General features: G+C 67.5%; 1 protein-coding gene and 1 non-coding gene across 3 annotated transcripts; both read left to right on the top strand.

Annotated features, from left to right (window-relative positions):
• The first annotated feature begins 32 nt into the window (after positions 1 to 32).
• MYO1G (myosin IG) lies at positions 33 to 17902 on the top strand. Of its 2 annotated transcripts, none has more exons than XM_075144396.1 (24): positions 33 to 152; positions 1146 to 1226; positions 1401 to 2155; positions 3445 to 3653; positions 3743 to 3836; positions 4558 to 4723; positions 4813 to 4866; positions 5654 to 5749; positions 5846 to 5962; positions 8207 to 8413; positions 8490 to 8635; positions 9800 to 9914; positions 11006 to 11176; positions 11247 to 11317; positions 12959 to 13033; positions 13134 to 13266; positions 13827 to 13993; positions 14059 to 14266; positions 14940 to 15163; positions 15782 to 15923; positions 16030 to 16134; positions 16220 to 16333; positions 17326 to 17480; positions 17550 to 17902. In XM_075144396.1, exons 3-24 carry the CDS (start codon positions 1821 to 1823, stop codon positions 17704 to 17706), a joined length of 3261 nt encoding a protein of 1086 aa, XP_075000497.1. In that variant the 5' UTR covers positions 33 to 152; positions 1146 to 1226; positions 1401 to 1820; the 3' UTR covers positions 17707 to 17902. The 2 variants fall into 2 exon arrangements, with proteins under 2 accessions (XP_075000497.1, XP_075000498.1); XM_075144397.1 differs by lacking the exon at positions 33 to 152 and adding an exon at positions 159 to 304.
• LOC142079849 (small nucleolar RNA SNORA9) lies at positions 841 to 974 on the top strand. Its single transcript, XR_012672802.1, has one exon. It is a non-coding gene; the product is annotated as a small nucleolar RNA SNORA9 (small nucleolar RNA).
• Positions 17903 to 18263: the final 361 nt, after the last annotated feature.

Genomic DNA, 18263 nt, shown 5'->3' on the forward strand with positions numbered 1-18263 from the left:
CGCCCACCGCAGCGGCCTGCGGACCTCGTCCCGCTGACCCCTCCGGCGCGGTCTCCCCCTTCCCCCGCCAGGTGGCGCTGCCGCGCGGCGTCCCCCGCTGACGTCACGGGCCGGCGCGGCCCCGCCCTCAGCAATGGTGGCGACAGCGGCAGGTAGGGGAGGGCGGCGCGGCCCGGCGCCATCCGCCACCATCCGCGGCCGTCCGCGGCCGGGGCCGCTCCCAGGGACCGGGAGAGGAGCGGGGGCTCCCTGGGGCAGCGCGGGGCGAGGCGCTTCTCCCCCGTTGAGCCCCGCCGCCGCCGCCGTGAGGGGCTGTGGGACGCGGTGCATGCTGGGAAGGGTAGTCCTCCATGGGCCGCGTGTGGCCGCCCGGGGCCGTCCGGGGGGTCACCGGTCTTGGCGATCACCGGTCCGGGGGGTCACCGGTCCCGGGGAGCCACCGGTTTGGGGGGTCACCGCTCCCGGCGCCACCGGTCCCGGGGATCACTGCTCCCGGCGGGTCACCGGTCCCGGGGAGCCACCGGTCCCGGGGATCACTGGTCCGGGGGGTCACCGGTCCCGGGGAGCCACCGGTCCGGGGGGTCACCGGTCCGGGGGGTTACCGGTCCGGGGGGTTACCGGTCCCGGGGAGCCACCGGTCCCGGGGATCACTGGTCCAGGGGGTCACCGGTCCCGGGGAGCCACCGGTCCGGGTGGTCACCGCTCCCGGAGGCACAGCTCCCGGCCCTGTAGGGGCCAAGAGCCGGGGAGGGGGCTGCGTGTTCCTGGGGGGAGCGGGGCTCACCGGGCCGGGGGGGTGTTGCGTGGCCCCGGGGGCCCGGCCGTGGGCGGTTCCCGCCTCCGCAAGCCTCCCAGCGTGGGGGGGCCTGGCGTGGCCCCCGCCATTCCTGCAGCGCTTGCCAGAGCAACCCCGGGACGGTTTGAGGCCTCTCCCCGCCCTCTCCGGGGGGGGGTTATAGACATCCCGGACACCCCGTGCCCCGGGGGGAGCCCCGCAGCCCTCGGCCTCCTCCGGCGCCGCCGGTGCCCCCCTGTGATTAACGGCGCTAATTAACGCTCCGGGGAAACGAGCGGCTCCTGGGGGAGGGTTCACCGGCGCCCTCGGCTTCCCCCCGCGCCTCCAAACCTGCTGCTGTTTCCTTCAGTTTTAGGGGAAGATCGGGCAGATTCCGGCACAGCCGTCGGGAGAGGCAGATGGCGGCCCCCCGGAGCTCCTCGCTCGCACGGTAACTGGGCTTTACTGGGAAGAATTTCTTGTTTAAAAACTGGGAATGCTGGCAAGCGCTGGGTTTGCCGGGATCATTTCTATCCCGTGTGTTTTCGGGCAACGCAGCGCCGTTCCCCGCCTCGTTAGCGCCGTAATCCTCGTCATCTTAACGATTACCCCCCTTCTTTTCCAGCTGGATACCGGCATGGGGGTCCCCTCTCCGATGATCCTCACATCGGTTTGTCCTCCCGGTTACCGGGATTTAACTGGGAATACTGGGATGAGAACGGGTGATGCTGGCATCTTAATAAAGAACCGATTTTCCGGTGGGTTTTTGGTGTGGTAATGGGGGAGGGGACACGCGGTGACAGGTTTGGGGACACCACGTGGGGCTCGCCAGCCCCCAGCAACCATCACCGCGGCGTCCCAGCATCCCCACCGGATGCGGCCGGGTACCGGAACGGCGCCGGAGGGAAGCTACGCCCTGTAATCGCAGCTGGGGGCCAGCGCGGTGGCTCGAGGTGACGCAGCCCCACGGCGTCTGCCCCACACATCCCTCGCCCGCCCTTCCCCTGTGCCCCACTGCAGGGTGGGGGCGTCCCCACCCTTCGCCATGGGGCTGGGTGCCGACGCGGTGATGGTCAAGTCCCCACCCCACAAATTTGGATGTCCCCAGCCCCGCAGCTGCCCCACGGCCGCCCCACTGCGCCGGCACCCATGGGAGGTGATGATGACATCGGGTCCTCCCCGTCCCCCCGCGCCTGCGCCGCGGCCTCGGCGGTCGTTGGCGGCGCAGGAAGCCGGCGCGGCCGAGGGGGGAAGTGGGTGCCTGGCGGGCGCGGCGGGGCGCGGCATGGCGGAGTTGGAGGGTCCTGAATTTGGCAAAGCCGACTTCGTCCTGCTGGATGAGGTGACCATGGAGCAGTTCCTGGAGAACCTGCGCCTGCGGTACGGGGGCACGCGGCGGGGCGAGACTGGGGGGCAGGTGGGCGAGGCGGGGAGCACCCTGAGACACCGCCCCGGCACCGCCCGGGGCCGAGCTGGGGCGCTGGCGGTTCCCAACGCGGGCGATGCGCCGCGAGACCCCCACAGCATCGCCCTGGCAGCAGCTGGGATGCGGGTGATGCAGGGCGCCAGGGACCCCGAGTCCCGCGGGGGCTGCGGAAGCGCCCGGTACCAACCCCCGGCGACGCAGGAAGCACCTGGGCGGTGCCCTGCTGCCCGTGGGGGAAACTGAGGCACGTCCCTACAGGAAAAGCCGCTCTCCCGCTGCCCCACGGCGCTGCCCAGCCCCATGGCGCCCGCGGGGTGGCTGGCTCTGCCCCACAGCGTGGTGCTCGGGGTGCCTAAGCCCCGTGGGGTGGTGCTTTGCCCCGTGGCACTCCCAGCCCTGCCCCACAGCCCGTGGGGTGTCTGCCGTGGTCCTGCCCCACGGCACGGCGCTCTGCAGGGTGTCACCCCACCACACGGCACAGCACCATCCTGCCCCATAGCACAGCACCCTGCAGGGTGCCACCCAGTCCCATAATACAGCATCCTGCAGAGTGTCACCCCACCCCACGGCACAGCACCCTACAGGATGTCATCCACCCCATGGCCCAGCACCCCACAGGGTGCCACCCCACCCCACAGCAGTGCCTGTTTCAGGATGCCACCCCACCCCACAGCACAGCACCCTACAGGATGTCATCCACCCCATGGCCCAGCACCCCGCAGGGTGCCACCCCACCCCACAGCAGTGCCTGTTTCAGGATGCCACCCCACAGCACAGCACAGCACCCTACAGGATGTCATCCACCCCATGGCCCAGCATCCCGCAGGGTGCCACCCCACAGCACAGCACCATCCTGCCCCATGGCACAGGATGCCACCTCCCCCACAGCACTGCACCTTTCAGGGTGCCACCCCACCCCACAGCACCATCCTGCCCCATGGCCCAGGGTGCCACCCTGCCCCACAGCACTGCACCTTTCAGGGTGCCACCCCACAGCACAGCACCCTACAGGATGTCATCCACCCCATGGCCCAGCACCCCGCAGGGTGCCACCCCACAGCACAGCACCATCCTGCCCCATGGCCCAGGGTGCCACCCCGCCCCACAGCACAGCACCCTACAGGATGTCATCCACCCCATGGCCCAGCACCCCGCAGGGTGCCACCCCACAGCACAGCACCTTGCGGGACGTCATCCACCCCCCCAGCACAGCACCCTGCCCCACGTCCGCCCCTGTGCGCAGGTTCTCGCAGGGCCGCATCTACACCTACATCGGGGAGGTGGTGGTGGCGGTGAACCCCTACCGGGCGCTGGCGCTGTACGGCCCGCCGGCGGTGGAGCGCTACCGCGGCCGCGAGCTCTACGAGCGCCCGCCCCACCTCTTCGCCCTGGCCGACGCCGCCTACAAGGCCATGAAGCGCCGCGCCAAGGACACCTGCATCGTCATCTCGGGTAGGGGCTGGCGGCGGTTGCGGGGGCACGTGGGTGGGGGGCACCCTTGGGTGGGCGCCCTCGCCCAGCCCCCCTGCCCTCCCTGCCAGGTGAGAGCGGGGCGGGCAAGACGGAGGCCAGCAAGTACATCATGCAGTACATCGCCGCCATCACCAACCCCACCCAGCGCGCCGAGGTGGAGAGGTGGGCGCTGCCCCCACCGCGCCGGCGGGAGGGATGGGTGCTGGGGCACGGACCCCGTGGACCTGGGGGGGGAGACGCGGGGAGGGAGGAACCTCGTCTGGGGGGTCAGGGTTGGGGGGATGAGGGGTGCCCCATGCCTGGGGGGGGCCCTGGGGTGCCCCATGCCCATAGAGAAGGTGTGGGGCAACCAGGGGTGCCCCACGGGGTGGCCTGGGAGGCCCTAGGGTGCCCCATGCCCGTAGGGAAGGTGTGGGGGGTGAGGGGGGCCCTGGGGTGCCCCATGCCCATAGAGAAGGTGTGGGAGGATGAGGGGTGCCCCATGCCCATAGGGATGATGTGGGGGGACGAGGGGTGCCCCATGCCTGTGGGGGGGCCCTGGGGTGCCCCATGCCCATAGAGAAGGTGTGGGAGGGTGAGGGGTGCCCCATGCCTGTGGGGGGGCCCTGGGGTGCCCCATGCCCACAGAGAAGGTGTGTGGCAGCCAGGGGTGCCCCATGGGGTGGCCTGGGAGGCCCTGGGGTGCCCCATGCCCATAGGGAAGGTGTGGGAGGACTAGGGGTGCCCCATGCCCACAGGGATGGTGTGGGGGGACTGGGGGACCCCGTGGCCATATGGGTGGTGTGAGGGGCTCAGGGGTGCCCCGTCCTGTGTCCGTCGGTGCCACGCTGTGCCGTGCCATGCCCTCGTGCCGTGCCGTGCCGTGCCGTGCCGCACCACCCAGGGTGAAGAACGTGCTGCTGAAGTCCAACTGCGTCCTGGAGGCCTTCGGCAACGCCAAGACCAACCGCAACGACAACTCCAGCCGCTTCGGCAAGTACATGGACATCAACTTCGACTTCAAGGGCGACCCCACCGGCGGCCACATCCACAACTACCTCCTGGAGAAGGTGCGGGCAGTGCCCGGGTGGGCAGGGCCGGGTGGGTGCTGGTCCCACACGGGCACCGCCTGGCACCCACCCCCTGCTCCCTCTTCCAGTCCCGAATCCTCCAGCAGCAGCCAGGAGAGAGGAACTTCCACGCCTTCTACCAGGTGGGCCAGGGGATGGGGTGGGGGGGGTGGGATGGATGGGATGGATGGAATGGGGATGGGATGGATGAGAATGGGATGGATGGGATCTATGGGATGGGGTGGATGGGATCTGTGGGATGGGATGGGGACGGGATGGATAGGATGAGAAGGTTGGGATGGGATGGATGGGATCTATGGGTTGGGATGGATGGGATCTATGGGATGGGATGGATGAAATGGGATGGATGGGATCTATGGGATGGGATGGATGAGATGGGATGGATGGGATCTATGGGATGGGATGGATGACATGGGATGGATGGGATCTACAGGATGGGATGGATGAGATAGGATGGATGGGATCTATGGGATGGGATGGATGACATGGGATGGATGGGATCTACAGGATGGGGTGGATGGGATGGGACAGATGGGATGGATGAGATCTACGGGATGAGATGGGGATGGGATGGATGAGATGGGATGGATGAGGTGGGATGGATGGGATCTACTGGATAGGATGGGGTGGGGTGGGATGGGTGGGTTTGCTGGGATGGATGGGGACAGGATGGGTTGAGAAGGCTGGGATGGGATGGATGGGATCTGCGGGATGGGATGGTTGGGATGAGATGGATGGGATGGGTAAGGTGGGCCAGATGGGATCTACGGGATGGATGGGACGGATGGGGCAGGATGGACGGGATGGGGACAGACAGGACGGGGTAGGGGGACACCGAACAGCACCAGGCAGGCCCGGCCGGGGGGACCCCCCCACCCCGGGGTGCTGACGGCCCCCCCTGCCCCGCAGCTGCTGCTGGGAGCCCCGCCGGCGCTGCTGGCCGCGCTGCGCCTCTGCCGGGACCCCGGCGCCTACCGCTACACCCGGGAGGGTGCCCCGGGCAGCGTGAGTGGGGCGGGGCGCGGGTGGGGCACGGGCGGGGCCGGGGGGGCGTGGGCAGGGGGTCCCGGCCCCTCACGCCGCCCCCCACCCCGGCCCCAGGCCTGCGGGGACGACGCGGCCGGCTACCGGGCGGTGGAGGAGGCGATGGCCGTCATCGGCTTCTCCCCGGAGGAGACGGGCTCCGTGCGCCGGATCCTGGCCGCCATCCTGCACCTGGTGAGACCCCCACCAGTACGGGCCCCCCCGCACCAGTATGGGCCTCCCATACCAGTACGGGCCCCCCCCTCGCCAGTACGGGCTCCCCCCACCAGTACAGCCCCCATGCACCAGTATGGGATCCCCGCACACCAGTATAGCCCTCCCCCCCTAAGTAGAGCTCCCACGCACCAGTACAGGTCCCCCCCCGCACCAGTATGGCCCCCATGCATCAGTAAAGGCCCCCCGCACCAGTACAGCCCCCACCCACCAGTATGGGACCCCCGCACACCAGTACAGCCCTCCCCCCCCAAGTAGAGCTCCCACGCACCAGTACGGGTCCCCCCCACACCAGTACGGCCCCCATGCATCAGTAAAGGCCCCCCGCACCAGTACAGCCCCCATGCAGCAGTATGGCCCCAGGCAGACCAGTATGGCCCCCCCACGCCAGTATGGTTCTGAGCAAACCAGTATGGCCTCCCCCCACCAGTACAGCCCCTTCACACCAGTACACTCCCCCCCCCGACCAGTACAGCCCCCACGCACCGGTACAGCCCCAGGCAGACCAGTACAGCCCCCCACACTGGTATGGCCCCCCAGCAGTACAACCCCCTCAGACCAGTATGGCCCCCGCACACCAGTACAACCCCCGCGCACCAGTAAGGCCCCAGACAGACCAGTACAGCCCCTGCACACCACTATGCTCCCCCCCCACACCAGTATGGCCCCACCCCACCAGCACAACTCCCATGCACCAGTACGATTCCCTGCTCACCAGTATGGCCCCAGGCAGACTAATACGGGCCCCCCCCCACCAGTATGGGCCCCTCACACCAGTATGGGCCCCCCTACACCAGTACAGCCCCTGCACACCAGTATGGCCCCAGACAGACCAGTATGGTCCTGGGCAAACTAGTAAGGCCTCCCCACACCAGCATGGCCTCCGCGTACCAGTACAGCGCCAGGCAGACCAGTATGGCCCCCAGGCACCAGTACGGCCTCCCCCCACCAGTACAGCTCCTGCGCACCAGTATGGCCCCAGGCAGACCAGTGTGCCCCACCACAAACCAGTACACCCCCCTGCACCAGTACGGCCGCTGTGCACCAGTACAGCCCCAAGCAGACCAGTATGGCGCCACGCTACCCAGTACAGACTAGTGCAAACAAGTAAAGACCAGTTCAAACCTGTACAGCCCCACAGAAACCAGTGCAGCCCAGCACAGTGCAATACAGCCCAATGCAAACCGGTACAGCCCAACACAAACCAGCATAACCAGCACAGCCTGATGCAAACCAGCATGGCCCAGTATGGCCAAGAACAGCCCAATGCAAACCAGTACGGCCCAATGCAAAGCAGCACGGCCCAGAATAGCCCCGTACAGCCCAATGCAAACCAGTATAGCCCAATACAAACCAGCCCAGCCCAGCCCAATACAAACCAGCACAACCCAGCATAGCCCAGTGCAAACCAGTACAGCCCTGTATGGCCCAGCACAGCCCGATACAAACCAGTACAGCCCTGTATGGCCCAGCACAGCCCGATACAAACCAGTACAGCCCTGTATGTCCCAGCACAGCCTGATACAAACCAGTACAGCCCTGTATGTCCCAGCAGAATGCGATACAAACCAGTACAGCCCTGTATGTCCCAGCACAGCCTGATACAAACCAGTACAGCCCTCTATGTCCCAGCAGAACGCGATACAAACCAGTACAGCCCTGTATGTCCCAGTACAGCCCTGTATGTCCCAGCACAGCCTGATACAAACCAGTACAGCCCTGTATGTCCCAGTACAGCCCTGTATGTCCCAGCACAGCCTGATACAAACCAGTACAGCCCTGTATGTCCCAGCAGAACCCGATACAAACCAGTACAGCCCTGTATGTCCCAGCAGAACCCGATACAAACCAGTACAGCCCTGTATGGCCCAGCACAGCCCGATACAAACCAGTACAGCCCTGTATGGCCCAGCAGAACCCGATACAAACCAGTACAGCCCTGTATGTCCCAGCAGAGCGCGATACAAACCAGTACAGCCCTGTATGTCCCAGCAGAACGCGATACAAACCAGTACAGCCCTGTATGTCCCAGTACAGCCCTGTATGTCCCAGCACAGCCTGATACAAACCAGTACAGCCCTCTATGGCCCAGCCTGGCCCGTGGTGCAGGAGGGGCCGGTGCCGGGACACCCCTGCCCCTTTCCGGGGGGTCCCGGGTGTCCCCCCACATTCATCCGCCAACGTGGCGTGGTGGGGCCACCCCAGGGCAACGTCAGGTTCGCGGCGGAGGATGAGACGGTGACGGTGGAGGACGCGGCGCAGCTCTCGGCGCTGGCCGAGCTGACGGCCACGGCGCCCGACAGCCTGCGCCGGGCGCTCCTGACCCGCACCGTGGCGGCCGGCGGCGGGGAGCTGATCGAGAAGGGCCACAGCCCCAAGGAGGCCGCCTACGCCCGGGACGCCTGCGCCAAGGTAGGGAGGGGACACGGGGTGATGGGTGTCCCCCCCCAGCACCCTTGGGTGCCCACCACCCTGTCCCTGTCCCCAGGCCATCTACGAGCGGCTCTTCTGCTGGATCGTGGGGCGCATCAACGCCGGCATTGCCGCCCGCGGCTACGACGCCCGCCTGCACGGCAAGAGCACCGTCATCGGCGTCCTCGACATCTATGGCTTTGAGATCTTCGACACCAACAGGTGACCCTGGGGTGGGGTGGGGGGGGACACGGGGACACATGGAGGGACAAAACCTGGGAGGGACATGGGGGGAGATTGGGGATGGAAAGGATGGGTGGAGGGGACAGGGGGACACCTAGGAGGGACACCTGGAGGGGACAGGGGTGGGGGGGACGCATGGGAGGAACGGGGGCTAAGAAGGGACACCTGGAGGGGACAGGGGTGGGGGGGACACATGGGGGGAATGGGGGCCAAGGAGGGACGCAGGGAGGGGACAGGACCCGGGAGGGACACATGGAGGGGACAGGGCTTGGGGGGGAGAATGTCCAAGGGACGTGTGGAAGGGATGGGACCCAGGAGAGAGAGGACCACAAGGGACACGTGCAGGGGACAGGGCTTGGGAGGGACACGTAGAGGGGACAGGGCTTGGGAGGGACAGATAGCAAGGGAAGGATGCCCAAGGGACATGTGGAGGGGACAAGACCTAGGAGGGACACGTGGAGGGGATGGGACCCAGGAGAGAGAGGACCATGAGGGACTCATGGAGGTGGCAGGACCAGGAGGGAGACATGGAAGGGTTGGGGTTTGTGAGGACACGTAGCAGGGGGAGGATGCTCAAGGGACACATGGAGGGGACAGGGCTTGAGAGGGACACGTGGAGGGCATGGGACCCAGGACGGACACACGGAGGGCATGAGACCCAGGAGAGACATGTAGAGGGACAGGACCATGAGGGACCCATGGAGGTGACCGGACCCAGGAGGGACATATGGAGGGGACAGGGCTTGGGAGGGGCACACAGCAGGGGAGGATGCCCAAGGGACATGTGGAGGGGACAAGACCTAGGAGGGACACATGGAGGTGACAGGACCAGGAGAGACCCACGGAAGGGACAGAACCAGGAGGGAGACCGGGAGGGGATGGGGTTTGTGAGGGACACGTAGCAGCGGAGGATGCCCAAGGGACATGTGGAGGGGACCGGACACGGGAGGGACACATGGAGGGGATGGCACCCAGGAGGGACAGGACCACAGGGGACCCATGGAGGGACAGGACCAGGAGGGACAGGACCAGGAGGTCCCCAGCAGGGCCATGTGGCTCAGGGGACCGTGGAGCAGGGCAGGGTGCGCAGGGGACGTGGCGTGGGGCTGGGTGGCGGTGGTCGGCCTGACCCCCCGCCCGCAGCTTCGAGCAGTTCTGCATCAACTACTGCAACGAGAAGCTGCAGCAGCTCTTCATCGAGCTGATCCTGCGGCAGGAGCAGGCCGAGTACCAGCGGGAGGGCATCGCCTGGCAGAGCGTGAGGGGCATGGGGACACGGGGGACATGGGGGGACACGGGGGGGACATGGGGGGACACGGGGGAGATGGGGGGACACAGGGGGGACATGGGGGGACACGGGGGCATCGCCTGGCAGAGCGTGAGGGGCATGGGGACATGGGGGACATGGGGGGACACGGGGGCATCGCCTGGCAGAGCGTGAGGGGCATGGGGACATGGGGGACATGGGGGGACACGGGGGCATCGCCTGCCAGAGCGTGAGGGGCATGGGGACACGGGGGACATGGGGGGACACGGGGGCATTGCCTGGCAGAGCGTGAGGGGCATGGGGACACGGGGGACATGGGGGGACACGGGGGCATCGCCTGGCAGAGCGTGAGGGGCATGGGGACATGGGGGACATGGGGGGACACGGGGGCATCGCCTGGCAGAGCGTGAGGGGCATGGGGGACATGGGGGGACACGGGGGCATCGCCTGGCAGAGCGTGAGGGGCCTGGGGACATGGGGGACATGGGGGGACACAGGGGGGACATGGGGGGACACGGGGGCATCGCCTGGCAGAGCGTGAGGGGCATGGGGACATGGGGGACATGGGGGGACACGGGAGGGACATGGGGGGACACGGGGGCATCGCCTGGCAGAGCGTGAGGGGCCTGGGGACATGTGGGGACATGGAGGGACATGAGGGGGACGTGGGGGGGATATGGGGGGACACGGGGGCATCGCCTGGCAGAGCGTGAGGGGCCTGGGGACATGGGGGGACATGGGGGCACCGCCTGGCAGAGCGTGAGGGGCATGGGGACATGGGGGGACATCGGGGGGACATGGGGGGGACATGAGGGGACACGGGGGCACCACCTGGCAGAGCGTGAGGGGCATGGGGACATGGGGGACATGGGGGGGACATGGGGGGCATCACCGGGCAGAGCTTGGGGGGCTCAGGGCAGACATGGCCAGGGGGGCATCGCCTGGCAGAGGGTGAGGGACTTGGGGGGACCCGGGGGGGACGTGGGGAGGCATTCCCTGGCAGGGCCAGATTTGGGGCGCGCGGGGGCGAATCTGCGCACCCAGGGGGGCAATTCGGGGTGCCCACCCCCAGCCCCCCCCAGATCGAGTACTTCAGCAACGAGCCCATCGTGGAGCTGGTGGAGCAGCCGCACCGCGGCATCCTGGCGCTGCTGGACGAGGCCTGCCTGGCCGCGGGGACCGTCACCGACCCCCTCTTCCTCGCCTCCATGGACGCCCGCCTCGGCCGCCATCCCCACTACACCAGCCGCAAGGTGCTTCTGGGGGGGTCGGGGGGAGCCGGGGGGGCCACGGGTGGGGGGCTGACACCCCCCTGCTCCCCAGCTCTGCCCCACAGACAAGACCATGGAGTTTGACCGGGACTTCCGCATCAAGCACTACGCTGGAGATGTCACGTGAGGGGGGCGCCGGGGGGACGTGGGGGAGGCCATGGCGGGCTATGGGTGTCATCGGGTGGCCCTGGGGCTGTGGGGTACCATGGAGGACTTTGGGAGGGCATGGAGGACCGTGGTGGGGAACCACTTGGGACCATGGGGCTATAGGGGCTCTTGGGGGTCTAGGGTTGACCATGGGGCCTTGGAGAATCATGTGGGAGCATGGACCAAGGGAGGTGGTTTGGGGTCATGGAGGACCATCAGGCTGCAGGGATCGTGGGCAACCATAGGGGACTGGCGGGGGGGTCAGTTGGGGCCGTGGGAGTGTGGATGACTGTTGGGGACGATGGACATCATGAGTGGCCATGGGGTCGCGGAGGGCCATGGTGGACCGTGGGGGGCCATGGGTGGCCTTGGGGCTACGAGGAACCTTGGGAGGCCATGGAGTCCATGGGGGGCCACTTTGGGAGGGCATGGGGCTGTGGGGCACCATGGAGGACTTTGGGAGGGCATGGAGGACCGTGGTGGGGAACCACTTGGGACCATGGGGCTATAGGGGGTCTTGGGGGTCTAGGGTTGATCATGGGGCCTTGGAGAATCATGGGGGACCATGTGGGAGCATGGTGGGGCGTCTTGAGGGACCAAGGGAGGTGGTTTGGGGTCATGGGGGACCATCAGGCTGCAGGGATCGTGGGGAACCATAGGGGACTGGCGGGGGGGTCAGTTGGGGCCGTGGGAGTGTGGATGACTGTTGGGAACGATGGACATCATGAGTAGCCATGGGGTCGCGGGGAACCATGGGGGGCCATGGGTGGCCTTGGGGCTATGAGGAACCTTGGGAGGCCATGGAGTCCATGGGGGGCCACTTGAGACCATGGGGCTATAGGGGCTCTTGGGGGTCTAGGGTTGACCATGGAGCCTTGGAGAACCATGAGGGATCATGTGGGAGCATGGAGGGGGGTCTTAAGGGACCAAGGGAGGTGGTTTGGGGTCATGGGGGACCATCAGGCTGTGGGGATTGTGGGGAACCATAGGGGACTGGCAGGGTGTCATTTGGTACCACGTGAGTGTGGGTGGCCTTCAGAACTATGAACATCCATGAGTGGCTGTGGGGTTGCAGTGGGACCACAGAGAACTGTGGGGGGCCACGAGGGACCTTGGGAGGGCATGGGGGACCATGGGGGGGCCACTTGGGACCATGGAGAGCCATAGGGGCACCTGGGGTACTATGGGGCAGCCTTGGTTGGCCATGGGGCTTTGAAGACCCATGGGAGATTGTGTGGAGCCAGTTAGGAACGTGGGAGGCCATTTGGGAGACCATTGGGGTCCAGGGGGTCTGGGAGGTCCCCAGAGGCCACGTGCAGCAGGACGGGCTGTATAGGACATGCCGTGCCATGCCCTGGGGACAGTGGGGACAGGGTTGGGGGATTCAGTGTCCATGAGCACTGAACCCCACAGCCCCCTGGCCTCCATGGGTGCCCCCAGGGACACCCCCAGGGCCAGATGTCACCTCTGCATGGGCCTGGGTGCCCCCAGCAGCCCCTGGCCCACCACGGGGAGGAAGGGCTGCCCGGACGCCTGGGTCCCGCAGGGTGCAGCTCGTCCCCCCAACGACCCAGGGTGGCTGGAGGAGCCCCCCAACATGGTGTCCCCCTCCCTCAGGTACTCGGTGGAGGGTTTCCTGGACAAGAACAAGGACACGCTCTTCCAGGACTTCAAACGGCTCCTCTACAACAGGTTGGGGACACAGGGGACACAGCTGGGGGGCTGGTGGCACAGCCATGGGGCAGGAGCAGGGTTCCCGGTGCTGCCAGCCCCACGCCAACGTTGTCCCCAGCGCGGACCCCGTGCTGCGTGCCATGTGGCCCGACGGCGAGCAGAGCATCACCGAGGTCACCAAGCGCCCGCTGACCACTGGCACGCTCTTCAAGAACTCCATCGTGGCCCTGGTGGAGAACCTCGCCTCCAAGGTAGGGGACTGGGGACAGCTGGGCATGTCCCTGCACCAGCCTGGCATGTCTGTGCACCAACTTGGCATGTCCCCATGGCAGCTGGGCACGTCCCCAACCCATCTTGGTGTGTCCCCATGGCAGCTGGGCATGGCCCCAAGACACATGGGCATGCTCCTGAGCCAGCCAGGCGTGTCCCCAAGCCAGCTGAGCATGTCCCTGTGTCAGCCTGGCATGTCCCCAAGCCAGCCAAGATGTCCTTGAGCCAGCCTGGCATGTCCCCAGCCAGCGTGGCGTGTCCCCAGCCAGCCTGACGTGTACCCAGCCAGCCAAGGTGTCCCCAAGCCAGCCTGGCGTGTCCCTGTGCCAGCCTGGCATGTCCCCAAGCCAGCCAAGATGTCCCAGCACTAGCCAAGCATGTCCCCAAGCCCCTGAGGCCTCCTGTCCCCATGCCACCCATGCCCGGTGCAGTCCCACCTTGCGTGCCCAGAGCTCCCCAGAGCCCCCCAGCCCAGGACACCCATGGGCTCGGTGCCACTCGCAGGTGCCACCGTGGTGTCACCCCATCCATGTCCCCGCAGGAGCCTTACTACGTGCGCTGCATCAAACCCAACGACCAGAAGTCGCCGACGCTCTTCGACGAGGAGCGCTGCCGGCACCAGGTCTCCTACCTGGGGCTGCTGGAGAACGTCCGCGTGCGCCGCGCCGGCTTCGCCTACCGCCAGCCCTACCACCGCTTCCTCCTGCGGTACGGCCCGCGCCCCCCCGGGGCCCCCGCCCCCCCCGCACCCCCTCACCCCGCTTTGTCCCCAGGTACAAGATGACCTGCGAGTACACGTGGCCCAACCACCTGATGGCCAGCGACCGGGAGGCCACGCAAGCCCTCCTGGAGCAGCACGGCTTCCAGGATGACGTGGCTTATGGCCACACCAAGGTCTTCATCCGCACGCCCCGCACCCTCTTCTGCCTCGAGCAGGAGCGGGCGCAGCTCATCCCCATCATCGTCCTGCTGCTGCAGAAGGTGGGCACGCGTGGCACGAGCTGGCTCGGTCTCAGCTCCACCGGGGTGACACGGGATTCGGGGGACACCCCAGTGCCCGGGGTGCCGGATGGGTAATCGCGGTGCTGGCAGGGCTCTGCCTGCACGGGGGGTGCTGGCGCTGGTGGGCTTGGAGGGGGGCAGCGGGCTGCTCTGTGCCCAGGGCTGGGCACGGCGTGGGGCAGGGCGTGGGGCACGGGCCAGCGCAGAGCACGGGCTTGGCATGGGCAAAGCATGGCATGGGGCATGCTGTGGGGCAGGGCGTGGGGTGTGACATGGGGCACGGTGTGGGGCGTGCTGTGGGGCAGGGCACGGGCATGGGACATGGCATGGGGTGTGACATGGGGGGTGGCACAGGCACGGTACAGAGCATGGCGTGGGGCAGAGAATAGGGCACTGCGTGGGGCTCAGCACGGCATGGGGCAGGCTATGGGGCAGGCTATGGGGCAGGATGCAGGGCTGGCACAGGGCGCAGCACGGGGCGTTTCTTTGGAGCAGGGCACGGGCCGCGCCGGGGAGTTTCAGGCGGGGGAGCAGCATTTTGGGGACCTCCTGGTGCCGGGGTGCGGTGCCGGGCACCCACCCTGCTACCACAGCCACGCTCCCAGGGGGGATCCATGGGGCAGTGCCCGCCCTGACCGTCAGCGTTCGGCAGGCTTGGCGCGGCGCCCTGGCACGCCGGCGCTGCCGTTACCTGCGCGCCGCCTACACCATCATGGCTTACTACAAACGGCACAAGGTGAAGGCGTACCTGCGGGAGCTGCTGCGCCGCTTCCAGGCCGTCCGCACCCTCCCCGATTTCGGCAAGAGCGTGGTTTGGCCGGAGCCGCCGGCGGTGCTGGCGCGCTTCCAGGATGCCAGCCAGCGCCTCTTCCGCAGGTACCGTCCCGAATCCCGCTCCGCTCCCGCGTTGGGATGGGGACGTGGGACGGGGATGTGGGATGGGAACGGGGATGTGGGATGAGGACGCAGATGGGGACGTGGGACGGGGCCGTGGAATGGGAATGTGGGATGGGGACGTGGGATGGGAACGTGGGACGGGGACAGGGACACGGGACAGGGATGCAGGATGGGGATGCGGGCCTGGAATGTGGGACGGGGACAGGGACACAGGACGGGGATGCAAGATGGGGACGTGGGATGTGGGACTGGAATGTGGGATGGGGACGTGGGATGGGGACATGGGACATGGCATGGGGATGCAGGACGGGGATGCGGACAGGGATGGGGACGTGGGAAGGGGATGTGGACATGGGACATGGATGTGGGATGGGAATGTGGGATGGGGACGTGGGATGGGGACGTAGGGCAAGGACATAGGATAGGAATGTGGGAGGGGGATGCGCGAGACGGGCGTGGGATGTGGACACAGGATGTGGATGCGGGACGGGGACGTGGGACAGGGGATGGGAATGTGGGACAGGGACGCATGGGATGGGGGTGTGGGATGTGGACGTGGGACGGTGACGTGACCGTGCCGTGTCCCCCCCGCCGCAGGTGGCGAGCGCGGCAGATCGTCAAGAACATCCCCCCCTCGGAGATGGGGCAGATCCGGGCCAAGGTGGCCGCCATGGAGGCGCTGGAGGGGCTGCAGGACTGGGGCTGCCAGCGCAGCTGGGTGCGGGATTACCTCTCCTCGGTAAGGGCTGGCGGCGGGTTTGGGGGTGCCCCACGGCGCACCCCGGGGTGCCGCCCCTGCCCCACCCCGGGGTGCCACCCCCGCCCCACGCCGCGGCTCCCCGCAGCCCAGCGAGAACCCGGGGCTGGCGCTGCCCTTCGCCCGCCGCCTCCAGACCCTCAAGGACAAGGTGCATTTCGGCTCCGTCCTCTTCTCCTGCCACGTCCGCAAGGTGAGGGCGGGGCGGGGTCCTGCCCGGCCACCGCGTCTGTGTCACCGCCCCCCGTGTGTCCCCTCACCTGGCCCTGTCCCCGCAGATCAACCGCTTCGGTAGGAGCCGGGACCGGGCCATCCTCGTGACGGACCAGCACCTCTACAAGCTGGACCCCCGGCAGCAGTACCGGGTGATGCGGGCGCTGCCCCTCAGCACCGTGAGTGTCCCCAGCCCCACCGGTGTCCCCAGGGTCAGGGGGGCCCCCCCTGTCCTGGCAAGCTGGGTTCGGGGGGAGCCAGGTGTCCTGGCAGCCCTGCTCTCACCCGGAGGTTGGGGACCACAGAGGGGCCATCGCGTTGGCATGGTGAAGTCCCCTGGGACAGAGGTGTGATGCTGTCCCTGCCACGCTGTCCCCACGGTGCTGTCCCCACCACACTGGCTGTGCCATGCTGTCCCCACCATGCTGGCCGTGCCATGCTGTCCCCATCACCCTGTCCCCACCACACTGGCCATGCCGTGCTGTCCCCATCACACTGTCCCCACCACACTGGCCATGTCGTGCTGTCCCCATCACCCTGTCCCCATCACGCTGTCCCCACCATGCTGGCCATGCCATGCTGTCCCCACCACACTGGCCATGCTGTGCTGTCCCCATTGTGCTGTCCCCACCATGCTGGCCATGCTGTGCTGTCCCCACCACACTGTCCCCACCACACTGTCCCCATCATGCTGTCCCCACCACACTGTCCCCACTGTGCTTGCCATGCTGTGCTGTCCCCACCACACCATCCCCACCACACCATCCCCATCACCCTGTCCCCACCACACTGGCCATGCCGTGCTGTCCCCATCATCCTGTTGTCCCCATCACCCTGTCCCCATCACGCTGTCCCCACCATGCTGGCCGTGCCATGCTGTCCCCACCACACTGGCCATGCTGTGCTGTCCCCATTGTGCTGTCCCCACCATGCTGGCCGTGCCGTGCTGTCCCCACCACACTGTCCCCACCACACTGTCCCCACCGTGCTTGCCATGCTGTGCTGTCCCCACCACACCATCCCCACCACACCATCCCCATCACGCTGTCCCCACCACGCTGGCCATGGAGCATTGGCCATGGTGCCTCGGCCATGCCACGCTGGCCACGCCGTGTCCCCAAGCCCCCCACACAGCCACGGCTGTGGCGGTGACACCCGGACGTCCCCACAGGTGACGGGGCTGAGCGTGACGAGCTGCCGGGCGCAGCTGGTGGTCTTCCACACCCAGAGCCAGGAGGACCTGGCCGTGTGCCTGCACAAGACGCAGCCGGCGGGGGACAACCGGGTGGGCGAGCTGGTGGGCGTCCTCCTGGAGCACTGCCGAGCGTGAGTTGGGGGGCTCGGGGTTGCGGGGGTCCCTGCGAGCCCCCCCCCGCTGATGCCGGCACGTTGTAGGACCAAGCGGGAGCTGCAGGTCCGGGTCTCCGACTGCATCCAGCTGAGCCTACGCGGGCGCCGGCGGCTGCTGACGGTGGAGACGCGGCCGGATGCCACCACCCCCGATTTCGGCAAGAACCGCGACGGCTTCGTGCTTTACTGGCCTGGGAAATGAGGGGGGGGCAGCTGCTCCGCCGCCCCCCGGCCGCATCCTGCCTGCCCGCACCCTGCCCCGCTGGCCTCTGCTCAGGACCCCGTGACCCCCAAGCAGGCGTCCCCCCGCCCTGCGGCCCCCCCGGGCCGGTGCCAAAGCCTCTGCTGGGAATAAAGAGCTGGCTGGGACCCCCGCAGACCCCCCCAAGTGCGGCCGGAACCCTCAGGACCCCCAGCAGCCCCAGCACGGGGATTCCATCCCATCCATTCATCCCACCCCATCCATCCATCTCAGCCCATCCCACCCCATAGATCCCAGCGCAGTCCATGGACCCCAGCCCACCATCTCACCACATCCCATCCCATCCCATAGATCCCATCCCACGCACCCCATCCAACAGATCCCAGCCCACCCCATCCCAGAGATTCCATCCCATCCAGTCATCCCATCCCAACTGATCCCATCCCACCCCATCCCACCCCATCCCATCCATCCCACCCCATCCCATCGATCCCATCCCATCCCATTGATCCCACTGCATCCCATCGGTCCCACCCCATCTTCATCCACCCCATCCT

Source organism: Calonectris borealis, chromosome 2 (genome assembly GCF_964195595.1).
Source record: "Calonectris borealis chromosome 2, bCalBor7.hap1.2, whole genome shotgun sequence".
Lineage (NCBI taxonomy): Eukaryota > Metazoa > Chordata > Aves > Procellariiformes > Procellariidae > Calonectris > Calonectris borealis.

What these genes read in the sequence shown, in the direction of transcription:
- MYO1G (XM_075144396.1), top strand. Translation starts at nt 1,821, where the DNA reads ATGGGGCTGGGTGCCGACGCGGTGATGGTCAAGTCCCCACCCCACAAA. An exon ending in GGGAGGGTGCCCCGGGCAGC is followed by an intron (nt 5,750 to 5,845) that starts GTGAGTGGGGCG and finishes CCCCGGCCCCAG; the next exon opens with GCCTGCGGGGACGACGCGGC. An exon ending in CCCGGGACGCCTGCGCCAAG is followed by an intron (nt 8,414 to 8,489) that starts GTAGGGAGGGGA and finishes CCCTGTCCCCAG; the next exon opens with GCCATCTACGAGCGGCTCTT.